This window comes from Cryptotermes secundus, unplaced genomic scaffold (genome assembly GCF_002891405.2).
Source record: "Cryptotermes secundus unplaced genomic scaffold, Csec_1.0 scaffold401, whole genome shotgun sequence".
Classification (NCBI taxonomy): domain Eukaryota; kingdom Metazoa; phylum Arthropoda; class Insecta; order Blattodea; family Kalotermitidae; genus Cryptotermes; species Cryptotermes secundus.
Window position 1 is genome coordinate 534,157 of NW_019731223.1, and position 23,165 is coordinate 557,321.

At 42.7% G+C, this 23,165-nt stretch overlaps 2 protein-coding genes across 16 annotated transcripts in view; one reads left to right on the top strand and one right to left on the bottom strand.

The window, feature by feature from the left end:
- The window catches only part of LOC117282478, a 144,034-nt gene extending 135,733 nt beyond the window's left edge, over nucleotides 1-8,301 (top strand). Inside the window, exon 3 of the mRNA XM_033752299.1 lies at nucleotides 8,007-8,301. Within this exon, the coding sequence (XP_033608190.1) occupies nucleotides 8,007-8,073 (67 nt within the window). The 3' untranslated portion in view covers nucleotides 8,074-8,301. The remainder of the gene's footprint in view (nucleotides 1-8,006) is intronic.
- LOC111866505 (protein madd-4) overlaps nucleotides 1-23,165 on the bottom strand; it is a 669,679-nt gene that overhangs the window by 467,053 nt on the left and 179,461 nt on the right. For all 15 annotated transcript variants that reach the window (XR_004513226.1, XR_004513225.1, XR_004513224.1 and 12 more), the window contains exon 2: nucleotides 8,711-8,872. Coding sequence is in view for 11 of the 15 variants with exons in the window: in XM_033752289.1 (XP_033608180.1) it covers nucleotides 8,711-8,749 (39 nt within the window). In the remaining 4 variants the exon portion in view is untranslated. The remainder of the gene's footprint in view (nucleotides 1-8,710; nucleotides 8,873-23,165) is intronic.

Sequence of the window (23,165 nt, forward strand, 5' to 3'; positions counted from 1 at the left end):
TGTGAGCCGATTGTCTAGAAACTATGGGAGCCTCGACGTCTCACAACCCTATTGGCCTCCATGGAATCTTATAGGGATAGCTTCACCTTTTTACCTTTTACCTGAAATGTAATACTATTTAGTCTGATAAATTGGTGCCCCATGTTAGGTGGGTCCTTTGTCACCACGGTACGGCGCGTCCTCAGGTTGCGAATATATTGAATAAGTAGTCGCGGAGAGCCGATAAGGGATGGTCCTCCAGCTTGGGAGGTTGGGCGTGGGGCTCACAACTCCTCACCGTAAAAAATAAACTCTTTAGGAAAATTCTCATAAAGCGTCGGACCTGGATGGATCTTAGAGAGACAGGATGGGATGGGATGGATTGGATTGAGCTGGCTCAGGATAGGGATCAGCGGAGGGCTCTTGTGAACGGGGTAATGAACCTTCGGATTCCATAAAATGCTGGGAAGTTCTTGAGTCGCTGCAAATTTGGCTTCTCCCCAAGAAGGGCTCAGCTCCATAAGTAAGTAAATAAGTAAGTAGCGCCGCGCCATAGCTTAAGCGGTTAGTCGCTGGCTTCCAATGGCGGCGGCCCGAGTTCGATCCCGGATCTGGTCAAGTGGGATTTGTGGTGTACAAAGTGGCAATGGGGCAGGTTTTCTCCGAGTACTTCGGTTTCTCCTGCCAATCTTCATTCCATCAATTGCTCCACAATCACCCTCACCTATCATCTGGGGCTGGTACAATAGGCCAGAGGTGGCCGCAGTACAAGGGACTTAGTCCCAGCCCACTAGCAATAAAAAAAAAAGGAACTAAGATTGGTACCAACGTTTTGGAGGAACCTGTTGCCTACATATTCAAAGCAGAAGACTCAAACTCGTTAGGGATGATAAGAATTGAATTTATAATTGTCTACCCTAAAGCGAAAAGCAACAGATCGCTGAAAATCATTGATTCATATGGGATTACTGAGTTTTTGGACTTTTCCATCGTCCGGTACTCTCGTAACACAGCGTTTCAGAAACTGAATCTTTTTTTTTTTGCCGATTTACAATCTACTTAACCGTAAAGGAAGAAACAAGTAAATGTGATTTATCTTCTTATGTCTTGAAGGCGGTAACTGCCCAGCGGCACTTCTCATCCATTTAATCAAAACTGAACCTATTTTTGTTTTAATGTGAAATGATGGGACTGTTGAAAGAAGCTAACCTCAAACACTGGACACTTAAGTCACTATGACTGTTAAGTCAGTTATCCCGAGAGTTACGCCGTGTCGTCAGAAGCATTTAGAATCGAACTGATGCCTGTCTTCCAGAACACGCGATGTTACTTTCCACAAGACCGTAATCTTAACCATCGGTCAATTTGTAGATTCGACTTTGTGACTCCGGCGACATCATAAGGAAGGAGGATGTTAATGATCGAGAGACTGCATCACCACTATTCTGACTTTTTACACAAAATGCTCCAATGAGAACGGTGTATAATTCTGACGTAGGGTTTGCGGCCATATTTGTGATACTCTGATGAGGAAATGCGAATATATTTTACGATTGCCCAGCTACGTAATATACTGTTTAGTTTATGTCTTTTTGAGAGTGTCATCGATAAGGTTATTAATTTTATTTCCGTGACTGGTCAAGTGGAGCCATGCGTCGGGCAGTGACCCACTATACATACCAGTTATACAGCAAACAATTTTGTAGTGGTGCTGAAAAATGAAAATGCTATTTCAGTTTTCAGGATGTACAAGTGTCTGTCTGAATGTAAATATTGTAAACAAGAGGGAAGTGAAGCAGTTGCATGATACAGACTATCCGAATAATCGATTTTGACAAATAAATAAGGTGGTTGTAAGATTTGAGGTTTTCAGGGAGGTGATATCAAGAAAGCAGTCTTCTGGGATGTGGCGCCATGCACTAATATACTAATGTACTAATATATATTGTCTTAACTGATGTTTCGGAAACGTCAGTTAACACAATATCTGCACGGCGCCACATCCCAGAAGACTGCTTTCCTCAATTAAGGTGGTTACTAATTCCAAGGAGTAGCGTCATTCTTATGAATCTAATTCTCCCTCAGCTGCTCAAGAACTTCCCTAGAATTTATGAAACTAAAGAGTTTTTTGCCATGTTCAAAACGGCACTGCACTGCCTCCTTCCGGAGTAAAGTGAATGCAGTTCACATCCTCCCATCCAATTTCTGTAAGATTCATTGTAATATTATTCCCCGTTAGTTCCTAAGTCCCCTACATAGTATGTTCCGTTCAGGTTCTCCGATAAAAATTTTATATTCATTTTTCATCTCCCCCATGCATACTAAATACTCCTTTCAGCACGAAGCCGGCAAAATGCAGACTACTTAGCTTATTCTTACTCTGAAGATAGAGGCGACATGTTTCTCCTCAATGTCTATTGACTTCCACTGGGCTACACGGCAATATATCCGAGAATACAGAACTCTTCAGAAAAACAAATAATTTTCCGTGGTTGTTTCTCCAATGGAAACTTTTTGTTTTGAATTTACTTTCTTATACAAGGCACCATTTAGGGGAAAATTTTGGGACTGATGGACATCTGGTCCAGATCAGAACATGTGGGATTTGTGGTGGACAAAGTGGCACTGGGGCAGGTTTTCTCGGAGTACTTCGGTTCCCCCTGCCAATTCTCATTCCACCAACTGCTTCACATTCATCCGGGGCTGTTACAATGAGCCTGTTAGTGGCCAAAGTACCAAATAGAATCAGTCTCACCCCACCCCAAGAAACTAAAACTACATATCCGAAGCCTGGAAACCTACAAACATGACCTCTTTATTCTTTCTTCATCGCCCACCCCAAATAAAGTGTGTCTCACTTCTCCCTTTCCATGAAATAGTCCCTTATGCGGTCTGATCTGTCCCTGTACTCTTCACGTGTTGAAGGGTTTTTTTATTGCTAGTGGGGTGGCACTAAGTTCCTTGTACTACTACCACTTCTGGCTTATTCTACCAGCCCCAGATGATAGGTGAGGGTGATTGTGGAGAAATTGGTGGAATGAAGATTGGCAGGGGAAACCGAAGTACTCGGAGAAAACCTACACCAGCGCCACTTTGTCCACCACAAATCCCACTTGAACAGACCCGGGATCGAACCAGGACCGCCGCGATGGGAAACCAGCGACTAACCGCTCGAGCTATGGTGCGGCCTCTTCAAGGGTTACACACCCTTTTTGTGTGGGTTCACTCCTGAATTCCTCATCAGGATCTCAGCTTCACACTGACAGTTCGATCCTATGCCCGGACACAGCCTAATCTTCTATGCACTGTGACAACCTCAGGCATCTGTATTTGTACACAACAATTGGGTTAATGGCCGGTCACGGTAACCGAGCGGTCTAAGGCATGTACTGTCTTCGCTCGCTTGGAAACCGGGATCGTGGTTTCGAATCCCACTCAAGGCATGAATGTTTAGTTTGTATGTGTGCGTTTTTCTGTGTTTGTGTACAGGTAGAAGCCTTGTGACGAGCTGATCACCCGCCCAAGGAGTTCTACCGCATGTGTAAGATCTAGAAAAACCGTAGTGAACGGAGAAGTTCATGGAGGAAGGCCTAGGCCCACTGGGACTGTGGTGCCAAGGAAAAAGAAATTCGGTTAATGGGTCAGGGAGGAAACATCGATGTTTTGAGGGGCGACACGCAAGCAAGTGCTCTTATGGCGAACATAAAGTGAACCTACTGCTTAAGCTGATATTGCGATTAACAGAAAACGAAATAACGAAAAGTTCGAATATGGCAGTACATAAACACTTTTAACTACTAACAATTGCAGTAGCCGCCAGTTAAACAGCACAATTAACCACGGTCTCCCTTCTCTACATCCATAATTACAAAGACAATGTTTCGCCAATTACAAAAGTGAATGAGCCCATGTGAGATCTACTTGAGAGTTCAGAGGTTGCCCGCGACTTTACCAATGTGCGTAACGAAATACCGAAGGTGGTGATCTCGTGAGTAGCACCCCCCCCCCCCCCTTCTCTGCAGGGATGTCCAAGATTCAAATCTTGGTCCACAGGTCGAATATCCTACCTAAGGCGTTTCGTACTCTTACTCACGCGGTAACGTACTTGGTTGAGGCACTATGCTACAAGCCGGAAGGTCGAGGGATCGAATCCCAATGATGTCATTAGATTTTTTCAATTGATCTAATCCTTCCAGCCGCACTATGGCCCCAGGGTCGACTCAGCCTCTTACAGAAATGAGTATCAGGAATATTCTTGGAATGTTCTTAGGGGTAAAGGGAGACCGGCGCGTAGGGCTGACAACCCTACCGCCATCTATGAGCCGATTGTCTAGAAAATGTGGGAACCTCAAGTTCTCACAACCCTATGGGGCTCCACGGCCTGTTACAGGGATATTTTTACTTTTTTTTAATCAGTTCCTCCCTGCACATTCCGGAAGAGTATCTTAAATTCGGTCATACCCGCTTCCATACATTATTTTCCAATTAAGCACTCATATCATCCTACAATGTACGAATGGGGGAAGAGGAATATACTGGCACGTAGGATTTTGGCGGGAAATTCAGAAGAAAAGAGACCACTAGGAAGATCTAGACATAGGAGGGACGATAATATAAAATAGATATTTTTTTTAATGTTAGTGGAGTGGGACTAAGTCCCTTGTACTGCGGCCACTTCTGGCCTATTGTACCAAAAATGGATCTTAGAGAGCTAGGATGGTGTGGTATGGACTCGATTCATCTGGCTCAGGATAGGGACCACTTGAAGGCGCTTGTGAACACGGTAATAAACCTTAGGATTTAATAAAATATTCGGAAATTCTTGAGTAGCTGAGCAATTGGCGGTTCCTAAAGAAGGGCTCGGCTCCATGAAGTTAGTTACACAATGCAGAAGTCCTAGCGCTCTTCTTCGCTTTAACTTCCTAAGGGACCGTAAGGCTTGCGGTAAACACAACCGTAGAACGTGTTCTATTTTCCATAAAAACGTTTATTTGAAACATTTCTTGCCTCGATAAACGTTAAAAGAATTATGGACGAGATACTTGCACAAATATATGCAGAGTGATGTCCGATTTTAAACAAAGTTTGGATGAGTCGACAGATTTTGTAAGAATATTAATCTGTTTAATTTAAGATGATTTAGTACAATATGTAAATTATAATTAAACGATAAGAATAATTTTAAATACATGTTCTTGCGGTTCATGACACATGTACGTTCGCTGATTGTTATACTGCCCTATCTTCGGGAGAACAGTTGATAACCACATGCGAAAATTACACGGTGTTACAGCCCAGACGACAACGGTCAGAATACAAACCGACGGAAGGGATAAGAAAACCTCAACGCTCATCAATCAATGTAGATTGAAAACAATTTTAAGCGTGTTACTAGGCGCATCAGAAGCAGCACTGAAGGATGAAAACGCATGACTAATATGCGAACAGTGAGAAAGGGAGCGTTATATGTGTCGAAACACTAGTTATAGCAGAACAAAGCAAAAATATCCGAATAAAGGATGACAGAATTAATTACTATATTGTATACAGCAACTAGGAATAATATTACCGCAGAAATATATCATTTAAATTTGCATTACAACACGCAAACCCTGGGTAGGGTGGTAGAGGGGGGTGCAAACTAGTGTCCGATATACTTTTGCTTTCGCCTCTGGAGGTAATGTTAGAGCTCCGTCTGTAGGATCTATTTATCTACTAAAAAGAGGCAGACTAAATTATGAAGTTAAATGGTATAGTGGACACGAAATACAGAACGTAAAATTAAACGTGACTGAGGTGTAGAACTAACAGTATGTACAGTCGTCACGATTCGTTACGCAAGTCACTGTACCTTACTCGGCGCAGGGGCATCTAGCTTCACGCTGACGCATAGACACAGTTCAAATTCAGTTTTCAGTTGTAAAATAACTGCAGCATTAACAGAGCGACTCGTAGAATGAAAACGAGAGGGAAATATTATAGTGGCGATTTTGTTTCAGGTGAGAGCGAGATTAGAGGCTTCCAGTAGTCACCTGAACGCCTGAACAAGTACGTCGAGATCGGTGTTTTCTGAACGCCTTAAATTGTGTGTATATATTATAGTCTTAATAAACGCGAATAGCTTCCCGCGTAGAGGTGGGTTGGTATACCTCCACCGTAGCTATGCGAGTCGAAAAGGCGACGAAAAGGAAATCCGGTTCCTGGGGATATAACTGGGCCATCCTACCACACTGTAGGACATATATAGAGATTAGCCCTCCAGGTTGGGGTTGGACGTAAGGCTGACGGACCTTGCTAGATCCAAAGACCTGAAAACCGGATGGTATGATTGGCGATACATGGCCTGGAGGAGACAAATCTCGCACAAGGAAGGCTATGGCTCAAAGAGGGTTCCTTCGCAGATGTTGAAATGTGAATAGCTATCCTTGTAAAATGAGTTCAAAGAGAAATAACAATATATGGAGTGACTGCAGAGTGACAGAAACGGGAAGAAGGATATTTCTTCACAGGTGCAAGATCTATTGCTATTTGCCTACTTAGATATGACGCAGTCTCCGTACTATGTGATATCCTAATCATTTATGCCAAGCGTCAACATTATAGAACATAAATTATCTTGTAATATGTCTGATTATGTAATACCGTGCTTATAGAAGAGATCCCAAATAGAGGCAACGCGTAGTATTGCTGGCAAAGTGGAATACTGGCCCACTGCACCATCTCGTGATGTTATCTCATTTGGAAACCACAAAAATGCACGCCACTCTCTTGAAAGCAAGCAGTGCGTTTCTCGTCATTGTCAACCAACTCTGGGCGTTTCTTAATGCAGCTGTTGGCAAACAAAATTGCTCAATAGACATACATGTACCAAAATAATTCTCAGTTTCTTACTTTACTGCTTTCAAACATCAGTGAATGTTTATAAGGTAGACTTCCTAAGATACGTATTGTGGCTTTCTGGCGGCACGCTGCATTATGGTCGGTTGAAATTAAGTTACTGGCTCCACAGAAATAATTCCGTCCTGACAAGCTGATATTTGCTCAGGTAGACAATAAATTCCATTGTTCTTTTGTAGAGAATACTCATTGCCGTGTTCTGCAGTGATCCGCATCCAGAAGGAAATGAAACCAGTCCACATCTCAGAGCCTATGTCCTTGAAACATATGGTAATGTTGCTCTCCCAGCCATGCCTAGTTCGCCCAGGTGGCTTTCCCATATTAGCAAAATGTTTCTTCAGTTTCAGATAACCATTACAGACCATAGTCGGAAATGGCTTATAACAGTTCATGAACATGACTTCCTCATGACACTCAATCTGATGGAACATTTTTTTATTTACTCATCTTCGCGTTACGTGACTTTTCCCAGAAACATGACTACTGTATGCAAAGGCTTATGATCAGTTTGTTCAGATAAAAGCCAAAGTAGTCGCCCAGGTGTGGCGAGGTTATAGCTACTCTGTCTTCAGGCAACAGCTCAGAATATCTTCCTTTCCTCTACTAGGCTAGCAGTGTAACATGCTGGTAAGGTAACGTGACCACGTGTCGACGCATGTATATTCACCTGATACTGAATAGTGTAGTGACAATTACCATAACAAACTGTTAACGGCCACCTTAACAGGTCATATGACTGATGATTATGTCACTTCATGAGGGCGTCTTTTTCACATGCACAGAGGTACTGCCTGGACCTTTCACAATGACTTCTCTTTAGTCGGCGCCATTTTGAGGCCAGAAATTCGTCCCTATGGATCCCCTACCTTCATTCTGAAAGACATATTATATCTAATCATCTCAACTTCAATTCCCCAAAAACTACTCCCATTCCAGAGCCCTTACACTTGCGTCTGATTTCGGAAGTACAGGGTTCCTGGACTTTGTCCGTCGTCTGGTGTTCTAAAGAACACAAAGTTTCGGAAACTGAGCCGTTTCTGTCCGTTTCCCCGACTGTCAAACATCATCGTTAGATCGCTTTAGAATCTACTTGTGTCTGTATTATATGAAGATCGAATTAATAATTTCAGGGTTGATTCTGCAAGAAACTGCGAGGATTACCAGGAGGCGCAGCGAAGAGTAGGCCGGAAATGGTGAGAAGAAGAAACAACACAAGGGGGTGGCGAAAATATGTGGAGCGCAGAAACCTCGTGGAAATGAATTACATCTATGGACATTCAAGATACGGCAAGACAACAGCATGAAAATAAGACGAGGAAAACAGTAAACCGTAGAGTGTGAAAGCATGTACATTTTGTAGACGTGAAAGGGACTGTATATCATAACAACCAGGTGTTAAGGGATATATATTTTTGCACAACTATGTAAAATGAACGCAGAAATAAATTATATTCTAACAATAATTGCTTGAATTATTGGTTCTGGGTGACTTTCTGTGTAAAATATCAAAATACAAGTCACAAATTGTCAACATGAAGAACAGAGAAGAACCTACTTAATGTCGTAATATTACTTATTTCCTGCTACGAAACTATATATTGGCTCCATAATGAAACTTTTTAAAAATAGCTAAAATTAACTGTGGACCGTATGCGTAATTTCGAGGCTAATTTGGAATGTTGCACTATCAAATAATGCATGACACGAACTTGAACAGACTAACTTACAAGATGGGCTTGTAATTTCGCGTTATGCTGACAATAACCAAACCTCTATGTAATAAGGATCAAATTTCTTAATATACTCTGTGGTATACAATTTATTTCTTACTCACCATGACAGCAATGGCTGCAACTACCACGTGACCCTTCATGGTGCAGTGGTGAGATCAGCAGGTGAGTGGCACACACTCAGGATGCTCTCGGACTAACTGAATAGATCACTCGCTCAGCTATGCCGTGGATGTAACTGGTTCAGCCCATTTTCCTCCATCGGTCTGCAACAATAACATACAGTGTGCTCTATTCATTATATAGCACGCAGTAAAAAAAGCGGTTCGGGCCAGCACACTCTCCCCTTTGTTAGCTCTCCCAACACCCCCCTCCCCAAAAGAAACAAACATTTTTGTTTCCGCCACTTCTCTCTGGATTGAACAGACAATTGCTATTGTAAACCTCTGATGCCTGGAATTTCATTAAAATGGATTTAAAAATCAGTTTCTAGCTCATAGAAAACACATTGAGTTTGCATTAAAAAGTTATCCGGTTAATGCTCTTAGTGAAATCATCGTTGTTTATTGTGAGAACTATAGGGAACATGTAAATACCGCCAGTAGGTAAAAGGAAGCGTTGTTTAGTGTTAAGGCAGGTGAGGTATGCAGTAACCATATGTTTCAAAATTAACTGAGAATAATTTATTTTTCATATTAAACACGTATGAGATGAGGATATGGCCTTGAGCTGTCCGGCTGACTCTGAGTCCATTCTGGGTCTGTCCCACAGGCTGGACACTTGATCCAGTCGCTGGGATCAATTCCACCTACACCGGCGCAAATGAAAATGGCGTACAAGTTTAAGAATATGTTTGCTGAAACGCGAAGACAAGTAGCTAGGTACCATCGTTTCGGTGGTATCATCAGCAGACTTTCCCAAAATGTTGGTACCAGTCTACAAAACTACATGACATCATATCTCACAACAACGTAATCTCATATCGTACATGTTACAGTTCGTAATACGAAATCGAATGGGAGTAGGCGCATTCAAGGGACTGCACAGATAGTAGTAAAGCAAACCTGCATCAGACAGAAGCCGATCTCTGGTGACAAAATGGCCGATCCGAAGAATATAAAGTGAAGTCAAACGCTGATTTTCTCTGCAAACGGAAATGTTTAAAGTTTCGGCAACACAGAGCTCTACGTACGCGACGCACGCTACGTACGCTATGTTCGCTATACGAACAAAAACATATCTCCCTTTATTGCCAATGTGACTGGCCACACAGACTTCCGTACGCTACGTACGCTACGTACGCTATGTTCCCTATGTTAGCTGAGTCGCAGAGTGTACACAGCGTACGTAGCGTACGTAGTGAACATAGCGTAGCGCTGTGTAGCCGAACCTTGACCCGTGAATGGAATTAGGGAGGAAATAACTGAAAGCATTTTGCTGGAGTGTATGTTTTCGCATATGATTTTACTTCAAGCCGTGTTTTCTGGAATTTGTCTGTGAAGAAACATTAAAGTCACATTGGGAAAAACTAAAATCTCGACCTTCGACGAATAATATTGAGAATAATCATATCATTATTATTATTATTATTATTATATGATTACTTATTGTTCTTTTTATTATTCTTGTTGTTATTGTTATCATTTTAATAGTAACAGATGTTACGCAGGTGACTATATGTAATATCAGAATTTGTTACCATCATGACAGGTCTATGTAAGACCTGAGTTCTTCACGGCAGCGACTATGAAGAATGTCGTCTTCTGGGATGTGGCGCCGTGTAGATATTGTGTAAACCGACGTTTCAGAGGAACGTATCGTCTCTATCTTCAGGGTAGAAAAATCCGCGAGCGAGGAACCAGCGTGAGCAGGTGGCTGAAGATGGAGGCGATGCGTTCCTCCGAAACGCCGGTTCACACAAAATCTACACGGCGCCATATCCCAGAAGACGACATTCTTCATAGTCACCGCTGTGAAAACCTCAAATCTTACAAAATTATATGTGATAGAGTACTATTTTCTAAAATGTTTCACTATGTATTTCGTAGAAAATTACTCCCATTATTCACTCTTGCCAGTATTTCTCCCGTCTCCTTTCAGCTCTCCTTGCTTACAAAATCCGCCCCTTTCAGGGCTTTCATTTCTTTATACTCCTCCTTGCTACAACTGGTTCTCTCTGAATTTCTTAGCCGGGCGTATATCCAAGTCAACTTTTCCACGTGAGGCTCGCCCTTTCCTTTCGCCAAAGAGAACCCACTCTCAAAACATTGAAACAGTTCATGAAAATGAAAAGAAAAATATATGATCGTAAATCCCAATGGGGCTTCAAGCCAAGGACGACCCTGCTGTGAAGACCAGCATCAACTTACTACTCTGCCCTGCGCAACTCACTCTGCGTTTTGTTTACTCAAGAATGAGTATGATGGCAATATATTTCTCCGAAACGTCGGAGAAATTCTACCAGACTACATGGCGTCAAGTTTCAGCCAATAGCACCGCTGTGAAAACCTCAAATCCGACATATATGGTGATTTTTATGTACATAAACGTCTTCAAGATGATGTTCAATAGATCATCCATCCATGTTAATATCTCCTATGGGCCTGTTGGGCCTGTATTCAGATATACATGTTTCATCTCTTTCTCCCTGTCTCTGTCAATGTATTATCATGTATCCTGATATCTTTTGTCCATTTAACCATTTCTTTTTTCGTTCCACGCAGCTGAATGACCACTAAATGTTAATTTAGATTACTTTTTTTTTAATTAGCTTAGTGAGGGATGGAGTCCAACTGGGTCCACTACGCACGGCGGCCACTGATTGACCTATTGTACCTGCCCCGGGTGATTATGATGATGGAGAATTTGGTGGAATGAAGATTGGCAGGGGAAACCGAAGTACTCGGAGAAATCCTGCCCCAGTGCCACTTTGTCCACCACAAATCCCACTTGACCAGACCCGGGATCAAATCTGGGCCGCCGCGGTGGGAAGCCAGCGACTAACCGCTTGACCTTGTCACGGCCGTTTGTTCCGTAAAGTTTCTGTGGATGTATTCGTCACTCTTCTGTTTATCGTAATACACATTCCTTATAACCCATGTATTCTAAATTGTATGTGCTTAACTTCGTAAAGAAACTCACACTTAAATAGCCCGGAAGTCTGAAACTTGTTTAAAAGAATTACAGCCCATTCCACATTTCCTTCGGAAACCATCATACAACTTACAAGTCTGATTTCAAATATTACTCACATGGATCTCGTCCTGTCAAATGTTTTCCAAAAGGTATCTTTATCGGAAGAGGGGGGAATTGTTACAACACCTATCTTTCTTGAAGGAGTGTAAACAAAATGTCGGGTGTGGGTTCAGGAAAGACACAGGAAGCGCGTGAGCAGTGGCTGCATTACCGACACAACGCAACGGTCTGTTTGTAACGCGCGTGTCGCTATGAAAGATACCGAACTAGACAACAAGGTAAGGCCATTGTACAGTTTATATGTTAATCTGTACTTTCATTGCACCAAGTTCAGAATACGAAACATGGAGTGCCAGAGTATTTTATTATCCTAGTGAACCTAAGACCTCCAACGGGTCGCCATTAGCGAAGAATAGTGATGCCGAAACGCGTTTCTCAGAACGTACTTCAGATGGAGCAGACGCTAACATTTCGGAAGACAAACCATGTGTACTCGGAACAGAAGACCGTTGTTTCGTGGTTTTGTCTCTATTACCAGGAAATTATTCACATCTAAATTAATGTGGCAGAACCACCGAGAAGTTCTTTAGTCACATTTAGTCTTCGTAAAATCTTCAAGACTTACATAGATGCGGAGATTATAAATGCGTAAGAATTTTAATCCGAAAAACTCAATAGGAAAATCCTAGGTCCGTCCGTCCGTCGATCCATCCATCCATGGCTCTACAGCCCTTCAGACCTTGGCCGCTTTTTCAGTTTCTTAATATACACAGTAAACAGGATTCGTTGGACGGGGGGTCAGCCTCTCACAAGGCCGCTGCCTACAGGCAGAACAACACAAACACAGAATATACGCACATAGATATCCTTGCCTCGAGTAGAATTCGAAATCACGATCCCAGTGTTCGAGCGGGCCTTATACCCCGCGGCCACTGTGATCGGCTGTCCTAGGTGTATTCTGGAGGAAAACTTTACAATGAATGTAGGAGGAAACGGGTATGTGGTCCCAGTGGTGGTACTAGTGGGGTGGGACTAAGTCCCTTGTACTGCGGCCACTTCTGGCCTATTGTACCAGCCCCAGATGATAGGTGAGTGTGATTGTGGAGCAATTGGTGGAATGAAAATTGGCAGGGGAAACCGAAGTACTCGGAGAAAAACCGCCCCAGCGCCACTTTGTCCACTACAAATCCCGCTTGACAAGACCCGGATCGAACCCGGGCCGCCGCGGTGGGAAGGCAGCGACTAACCGCTGGAGCTATGGGGCGGCTACTCTTGTATACATGGCAATGAACTTGCAAGCTTTACAGAAATGAAGAATTTCTTAACCAGCTGATGAGCAGCACATTTTCAGGAGATGCTTATACTGATATCACAAAAAACATATTGTGTAAAGGTTCGGCCACACAGAGCTCTACGCTATGTTCGCTACGTACGCTACGTACGCTGTGTACACTCTGCTACACAGCTAACATAGGGAACGTAGCGTACGTAGCGTACGGATGTCTGTGTGGCCAGTTATATTGGCAATAAAGGGAGATATTTTTCTGTCCGTATAGCGAACATAGCGTACGTAGCGTGCGTCGCATACGTAGCGCTCTGTATGGCCGAACCTTAAGCTGTGGAAATTATCAGCTCCACTTGACTAATGCCACCTAACAAGTTGCATGAATCACGTATATGAATATATAAAGAGTGTCTATATAGCGATATAAACGGAAGACTGACACCAGAACGTGGCTTGTACTCGTCACGAAACTTTTGGGTCCAAGAGGAAGTCTGCCTTGATCATGAATCTCCGGCTACGAATAGAATTCATACGAGCCCCTACATTTGGTTTGGTGGGAAACAAGTGCTGAGCAGCCAGCCAATAAACTTCTTTAAATTCGATTGCCGTTATATTCGCTGGAATTGTGACATCGCCCATCTTCTTGTCGAATTGTAAATTCAGTAATTCTTTCAAAAACTCTTCTTCAAATCTGCCTTGTAAGGCGGCCTTTTACATTCAATGTTAAATATCGTGAATGAAAGTAACGTTTTCTAAATTAACGCCCACATAAAATCATTAAGGGCTACCTAGTGCATTGCTGACAGACAACTGACAAGTGTTCTCATCTCCCGTCTGTGTACGTGTAAGAAGATCTACAAATTAAATTCAATTCATGTTTATTTACGTGCAAACTTAACAGCACAGAGGCCAATTACAAAGCTAGCACGAATAGAGAAATACACAAAAATACACGTAATTAAAAAACAAAATACAAAAATTGTAGTCTACATTAATTACACAGTTAGCATGAATAAGATACAGAAGCAAACATACACAGACAAAGCCACAATGTGAGAATTTGAGTTTGAAATAGAGCAGCATACAATAATAATAATAATAANTTGAGAAGTGAGAAAATCAAAATATTCACGATTAACATTTTTGTTTGGAATAATTATGGCAGCAATAAAATATAAAACAATTCAAGTTTTATTGGATTAATATAAAAATATATATAATAATAATAATAATAATAATTCAATTCTATTCATGTTTAATAATAATAATAATAATAATAATAATTTTAAATTTCAGATCGTCGTGAGACTTATTTGTTCGTCCTATCCAACCATAAGCTCTCAGTGTTCAACTCGAGCCCTTCCTTGTAGAACCTGAGATAGGTTTCCTGCTATCTACCCAACCCATAAAGCCAGTCTTTTCCCCCTTGTAACGCCGAAAGTGCCATGTCGAGGTGCTACAGTATAAGTTTCGTACAATTGTGGTGTAAAAAGGTTCCTATAGTTAATACAACAAGTACAAAATGGTGTTGCTATCGAGGGATGCGTTACGAAACCTTTCTCGGCAAAGGTGGACACTGCAGTATCGACTCAAGCATGCCTTGAACTTGCTGCAGTAGTTCGCTTCTATTCGAAAGTACTACCAATTCCGACTGCTTATATACATAACGACAGAACAGCAAGCGTTAGCCTTTTATATATGCGGTTTACGGAGGGGGGGAATGAGAATGGAGTGAGTGAATCACATTTGTCGTACATTACAGGGTCCCTGAACAAAGAAAGGGTGAAAACTACACAACCACACGACAAACGCGCTTTTGAAGCAGGCATGTCGGAACAATGTACAGGCAGTTACATGAAGCTCAGCCACAGTGTAAGTGGCTGTGTGTGTCACTGTTATGGACCCATTATGCAAACGATCTTGCATATGCATTAGCAAGTTATAACACTGCATTCTTGTCAAGCAGCATAATATGACATAACACTGTCATCAGAAGCAGACTCGAAGATAAGTCCATTTAGGTTTTAACGACCATTCTCTTTGAACCGGATTAACACATCACATAAAGTGCACAGAACTTTATTCTCAATGGGCTCTGTAAACATGTCTGTACATTTTGGTTGTAAGTAAAAGTAAAGGTATCCCTGTAAGAGGTCGTGGAGGCCTAGGTGTATAGGGTTGTGAGATGTTGAGGCTCCAACATCTTCTAGACAATCGGCTCACAGATGGCGGTGAGGTTGTTTTCTTTAAAGAATGCATCTTGTTATGTGTTATACTATACACAAACTATCGTATTAATTCCTGTGATATAATCAAAATACTCGAGGGTTTTTAGTCAATGTCTTTAAGTTTGTGTGACTAAGTTACAAATGTTCTATATGTGAGCCTTTTGTCACACGACAGATACCAATACGATAATCCAATTCGTTCCAAACCCAGCGGAGCATGTGCTCGTCAGCACTCGCAACAGCTGTTGTGATGCTTTGCTTTGGATCGTTCAGACGTCACGAAAAGCTGCAGTAGGAAAAACTTTCATCCCAACTCTATGCTACAGTACTACGTGTACTGCGTGTCTACCTGTCAAAGGCTCTGGTTCTGCATAACGTTGTAAGTGTCAGTCTCTCTTATAGCAACCCAGTATTTCGCCGGTCACGTTATCCGAACGGTCCAAGGCATGCACTGCCTTCGTGCGCTCGGTAGTCCCGATCGTGGGTTCGAATCCCGCTCAGAGCATGGATGTTTATAGTGTTTGTATGTGTGTATGTTTTTCTGTGTGTGTGTGTGTGTAAAAGTATAGAGGCCTTGCGACGAGCTGATCGCCCGTCCAAGGAGTCCTACCGAATGTCTAAGATCTAGTAAACCGAAGTGAAACGGAGAGTTTCTTGGAAGTAGGCCAAGGCACAAATTGGGGCTATAGCGCCAAAGGAAAAAAAAAAACAGTATTTCGCGAAGCATGTCTAGCGCTTTCCGTGATAAGTTTCATCCAGAAAGAAAGCTATTCCTTTCTGTTTGGTTTGTAGTTTATGATTTTATTTGAACAAAACATCAAGTAATTTGCTACAAGTGTCAAAAGACAGCACAAAAATTTATTTTCACAGATTTCATTAAACAGGAAGAAGGGCCAGACTATAAGCAGTGGGTCCTCGCGGGTAAGATTCCTTGTTCTTAGCACAGAAGGGATTACATGTCAAGCGGATGATTTATGTGAACATCGATTAACCTCCCACGACCGTGCGTTAAGCCCTTATAGCTATAGCGTATTTTAACGTCGAAATACAGATTTTTTTTATATACGCAGTATATTTATGTGTTTCGTATGATCCTATGAATAAACAGGGACTTCTCCATCATCCTTTATTAGACGATCTGTAACGATGACGCAGTGTGTGTTATGTATGTGAATTTCAGGCTTAAAGGGGGAGAAGAAAGATGGATTCATATATTCCTTTCGCGCTCTTTGATGAGAACTCTATTCGAATTTTTCACACAAAAGATGGGTTCATATTCCTTTCGTGCTCTTTGGCGAGAATTCTGTTCGAATTTTTCAGGCAACATGAAGTGAAAGATCAGTTGGTCCAAGTTACAGCCGAGAAAACTGAAGAATCTATAAGGGACGTGACAGCAGGAACAGGAGAAAGAAAGCAGGTAACAAAGCGAAAAGAGGGAAATGCTGCTGACACCGAGATTCTGCCTCCTGGTGGCACGCAGACGGCTACACTTTGTTAGCACCAAGGAACTGTGTGTACGTCAGACTCTTACATCGTTATCACAATCCTCAGCCAAGCTGTTTGCATCCTACACGTCCGTTCCAGCTTCTAAATCTGGTCCGATATTTTCTTAATTGTTTTTCCAAGAATTCCGTTTCCTCGTAAGTGGTACTGACAAGACGGTTTGGATGTTCTAAGGGCTCCCATACACACACACAGTCTGGCCTCCAGTTCGGCCTGCACAGTTGAAGACTGAAAGGCAAAACTGACGTGAGTGGTGCGGCCGGCCAATCGTTTGGACTGTTGGCCTGTGGGAAACCCGTCAGTCCGTCAGTTCTGCCTGCAGGACCGTAGCACGTGACGTGTGTGACTCAACATTATAGGCTGGAAGACCGTGATTGTGGCATGAAGCCTACCGCTTTATCTGCGCCTGTATGGGGAGGAAAGGGAGGGGGTAAACTGTCACGGCTTTGCCTGTAAGGTCGATCGGAAGGCCAAACTGTGTGTGTATGGGGGGCCTAAGTCTTCCATTCGTTGTAGATGCCACAACAAGAAGCCGACCACATCAACACCGCACACTTCACACCGTAGCAGGGGATGAATAGAGAGTGAAACAATTACAAATTATAAATAGTTTTATGCGCAAAATCTACAGCATCAATAGACGTCATAATATTGTGCCGTGTATAGCCGTTGCTCGTCAACAACTCAGCAAACATATTCATGTGAAGAGTAAGCGCGAAATAGGACGTCCATTGCTAAGTAACGGAGAGGCAAACACATTTCCTGAACAATAAAGACTGTTTTCTATGTGGGAGAGAGAGGGAGAAGGGGACGGGAGAGTGCCCGTGTGGAGGCGGGGTCGAATAACTCCACCGTGACCCTGCGAGTCGTAGGAGGCGACGAAAAGTTAAGTCTCAAATCTGAGACAGTAAAATATGGTCGCGAGCCCCAAGGGACTGGGACCCGAGAAAGACCGCGCTGGCAAGGGCCAGCAGCAAATGCAAAAGACAGACCCGTCCTCTCATCAGAGAGGGCGCCCCACAAAAATAAGACCGTAATTGTCAAACTTTAGTAATTAGTATCTGGTCATGAGGCCCAGATGGCACTCGACATTAAGACTTACTTACTGACTGACTGACTGACTGACTGACAGTCAGTCGCAATGTGACTTTTACTTTGAGACGGAGTGGTAGGGAACAGTAGGCGAGCAGAGTCGAGTTCCGAGACGCCGGGATATGAACTTGGGAGCAGAGGAATTGAATGGAGTCGAGTCTTCGGAATTGGCAGCTGCAGAATAAGGGCAAGAAGGGGAATTAGGCTGCGAAAAGAAGACTCCGTGTGGGATTTGAAGTTCCAGCGAGACTGTTATAAATCTGTAACCAGGAGACGACTAATGAAGACTGAGAACCCTAGTGCGTGAGTAACGGTGAACTACAAAGCGCTGTAATTGCCTGTAGTCCCGAACTGTGTGCATGTGTAAGGTGCAATAAATCCAATCCAAACCCCGTCTTACAAGTCACGCGCACACCCTTATTCGTGACAATATCCACGCATTAACCAGTCCCTCGGTAATTTATACACAAGCAAAATCACTGTACGCTGGCCACGGTGGCCGAGCAGTCTAAGGCATGAACTGCCTTCGCTAGCTCGGAAACCGGGATCGTGGGTTCGAATTCCACAAAAGGCATGGATGTTTGGTATGTTTACGTGTTTTATGTTCTTTTTTTGTTTCATTCTTGTCCGTCACATTAACAATTACAGTTTACAGTGTAAACAACACAGCAGGCCACGAATAAACACGGAAATGCTAAGAATCTCCTTTCGCAAGATAGACAGGCGGCACAGGACCAGCCACCTCCAAGAATAACAATAGGGGAATTGACACGAACCTGCATGGTTTATAAATTTTAAGTTTGAACTAGAAAGTTTTTAAAAAAGTTAAAAAAAAAGTTTTAACACCAGGAAGGCTGCTGTAAATGTGAAAGGTTGAACACTGTACATTGTGCATTTCAGGCATTATATGTGTATATAATTAACATTTATTGTAATAGTAATTTCCGAAAAGTATTGATGCCCTCTGAGGATGATCCGTAGGGATCGAAACATGTAAGAGTGACGAGTCCTCAAATGATAGAACTTAAATAGTCACATTAGACGGTGTTATTTTTGTCTTTGTTTATTATGTGTTTGTGTTGTCCTGTGTTTAGGTAGAGGCCTTGCGACGAGCTGATCACTCGCCCAAGGAGTCCTACTGTCTGAAAAATTATCATAAAACTGAAAAATCAGAGGCCAAGGCCCAAGCGGGCTGTAGAGTCCGTGAAAAAAAAGCACTATACACTTCTAATTATAAAGGGATTGAAATTGTAAAAATTACTTCTATGAATTGATATATAATAAGCAATCTCTTTTTTAACATATGATGGCCCTACAGGGCCGAAACATGTAAGGTACATTTTGTCTAATAAGTGAAGTTTTTGACTACTATACATTATACTTGATGGTTCCTACTACTCAGAATTTGAAGATTAAATCATAATTCAACTTTGTCACATTAAACACTCTAATATACTATTATGAATTCCTAATGCCCAGAAAATCCTTATGGTTGGAAACCAGGCATGCCCACAACTGTTCGATTCTCATGGTTACCATCAACGGATACCACAGGTCCTGTCCCAGAATCCGCCTGCAGTAAGACGAACAGACCTATGACCCTCACAATGAGTCCAACCTGCTGCATACAAAGCCTTCATTTTGTCCTTAAGCATGTGCATTGTCAGCAGCAAACACCGGAACTGTGGGTCAGCGCTCTTCTACGCCCACGACATGGAAGTACAACAGATCTGAAACCAATTTCCCTAGCCTGTGTTAATATGATCGGACCTCAACGTTCACGGAATTCGTAATATTTTCAAACTGCGGTTTTCTCTTTATTCGTCTTCTTCTCTCTTTCACATTCACTGTCGTTCTTTCTCTTTGTTATCTACATTTCTTGTCTTCCCTTTCATTTTCTTTTCTTCAGTACCCTCCATCCATGCCTTCTTCACTTTTCGCTCTTCTTGCATTCAAAATGGAACCGGAAATGCTCAGTTTGTATAGTGGACGAGCAGGGTTCGATTTCCGGCATGGCTAAAGATGTTCCTCTGCACTTCCACATCCAAACGGGCTCTAGAGCCAACCGGCCTCATATCGAAAGAGTACCAGCAGCGTTTTTCCCGAGGGTAAAGCGGCCGGGAAGTTGAAGCTGGTCACTCGCTTCCAGCTAGCTCAGAGACTAAGAATGCGTGTCGCTGTACATCAACTTTCTCATACTTTTACTAGCCTTGGAGTTCACATTGTAATTAATGGTACTATTGCTTACCACTGTACTACGAGCCATATACTATACTTTCGTATTGATAACAATTAAATCGATGATCTTAATTGTGTAATTTTAGATTACTTATATTTCAAGATTTCTCGGCGTTCGCCTGAGGATACTGAGCCGAAACCGAAGTCAGTCTGTAACACTGATAATTTTGAACCAAGTACTTCCTGAGTATAAGCAGGCCTATAGTGCGTTAACGCTACACCGATCTCTTCACATGTGCTTCTCTTTCGACATACTATCTCAGGGTTGAACAAATTCACTGTATGTCACTAATTTAAATAAATGTCAAGGGCCACACATCTTCATGGACAGAAAGCTGTAATATTCAATGCATGTTTCCCCTTTTTACACAGGGAAATTAAGAGCGCATACAATTACTGTGAGCTAAATGAACTTCAAACACAACAACAAATTATCTATCTATGGCTTTACAGCCCTTGTGGACCTTGACGGCTTTTTCAGTTTCTTAATCTATACACAGTCAGTAGGACCCCTCGAACGGGGGATCAGCCCGTCACAAGGCCACTACCTTAACACAGAACAACACAAACAAAGAATAAACGCACACAGACATCAGTGGGATTCGAGCCCATGACCCCAGTGTTCGAGAGGGCGAAGACGGTTCGCGCCTTAGACCGTGATTGGCTGCAACAAAATCTTGGCCATTGTACAAATAAGGGTTTAACCCTCGTATAATCTTTCAAGCCGCACAAGGTCCTGGGGTTTACTCAGCCTCTAACAGAAATGAGAACCAGGAATTAATTAAATAATTTTCCTGGGGAGTAAAGCGCGGCCGGCGCGTAAGGCTGACAATCTTACCGCCATCTTTGAGCCGATTGTATAGATAATGTGGGACCCTCAACGTCTCACAACCCTGTGGGCCTTCACGGCCAGGTACAGGGATAGCTTTACTTTACTTTATAATATAAACCTTACTATTAATTAAATGATATTCATGATACAAGAGTACAGGAGACAGGAGAGCGCAGTTGGTATAGCGACTGGCTACGGGCTGAGCGACAGAGGGGTCGTATTTCGAACCCCAGTAGAGTTAAGAATATTCTCCTCTCTACGTCGTCCAGACCGGCCCTGGGACCCACCCAGCCTCCTTTCCAATGGGTAACGGGGACTCTTTCCCCAGCGGTAAAGACGCCGGGGCGTGAAACTAAGCACTTACGTCAAACTAGTAACGACGTAAAGAGAAAATGGATGTATACCTCCACCCAACCTTACGTTTTCATGGCATAGTGCTTAATTAGTTAAGTAGAGGGACAACTTTGCCTTTTTTACCTTTAATATAATTCTAAAAAGATCTGTTACAATCTTCATATGTTGCCACGGGTCGTTTTTAAATTGTTGTCGGCTCAGATCGCATCTGCGGACCAGAATTTACTGACTCCTGTTCTGTCAGCTTATATACTCGTAAACTGCATTCAGGGCTGCGCCAAAGCTCAAGCGGTTAGTCGGTGGCTTCCCACCGCGGCGGCCCGGGTTCGATCCCGGGTCAGGTCAAGTGGGATTTGTGGTGGAAAAAGTGGCGCTGGGGCAGGTTTTCTCCCAGTGCTTCGGTTTCCCCTGTCAATCTTCATCCCACCAATTGCTCCACAATCACCCTCATCTATCATCTGGGGCTGGTACAATAGGCCAGACGTGGGCGCAGTACAAGGGACTTAGTCCCACCCCACTAGCAATAAAAAGAAGTCAGGCTAACATACATATAACCGTGCATTCCCTGAGCTGTTTATCTTGACATATGTTTCGTCACTTTCCACGAGTTCTGCTTCGTTGTTGCTTTCGGTGTCGCTTTAAACTATTAAATCAAACACAGAGGCATGTGAACTTGGGTGACAAGAGGCCAGATGATTCAATCCATCAACATGACAGCCAGATAGAATAACCTCTTGTTGCCCCCAATTTGTGGGCCATGTCATTTATAGTGGAGATACTCAAAAGCTTCAATGCCAGTATGTTTCAGCTCACTTTGAAACTATTACAACAGTAACGTCTCATTTTCAATTTGAAGAGGTACCCAGTTCGAATTCCGGTCAAGGCTTATTAGGCTAATTGACGTTTGTTGTGAATTTCCATGAACTCTGGTATTGTAAAATGTTACTATGATTTGTCTAAAAGTTTGGCCAAAATCCGATGAAAGTAACAGGTACATTGCGTAAAGACCTATATACTGTCACGTACGAGGGGTGGGCGTGATGAATAATTGTGTGTTCTAGAGTTGATGATTGGATTTACTGGATGCCTGTATTACAATTACACGTGATTACAAAAGATCACAAATTGAATTCCTCTTTGATAACAAATGTCTCATTGTTGTCTGGATCTTGAAGGGCCTCTAGCCTCTGGAATTCTCTACTCACCGTACTGCTAAGCTAGTTCATTGTTATGGCCAATTTGATTCAAAAATATCTGGGATAGCGCCTCAAATTTTGTCACGACCCTTTCCGTTCATATTGTTCTCTAGTCATCCTGTCACGTGATACTTTTTCATACTGAGTTGACCAAACAAAAAAATAAGGTAAAGCTATCCCTGTAACAGGCCGTGAAGGCGGCCCATAGAGTTGTGAGACGTCGAGGCTCCCACATTTTCTAGACAATCGGCTCCCAGGTGGCGGTGGGGTTGTCAGCCTTACGCGCCTACCGCCCTTTACCCTCAGGAAGGTTCCTGGTACTCATTTCTGTTAGAGGCTGAGTCGAACATAGGGCCATAGTGCGGCTGGAACGTTTAGGTCAATTAAAAAATCCAGTGACCTCATCGGCATTCAAACCAGCGGCCTTCCGGCTTGTAGTATAGTGCCTCAACCAACTACACTACCGCGTGCCCCACTACGTTAACAAAGCCACGTTAAATAAAAAAAATAAATAAACATGATATGTTCTAATTTCTGAAAATCAGTTAGAGAACCCGCCCTTACGCAAATAACAAGAAGTAACTTCATCCTGTGGGGTACAGATTTCCTTATTTCCCATATACATAGTATACAGCA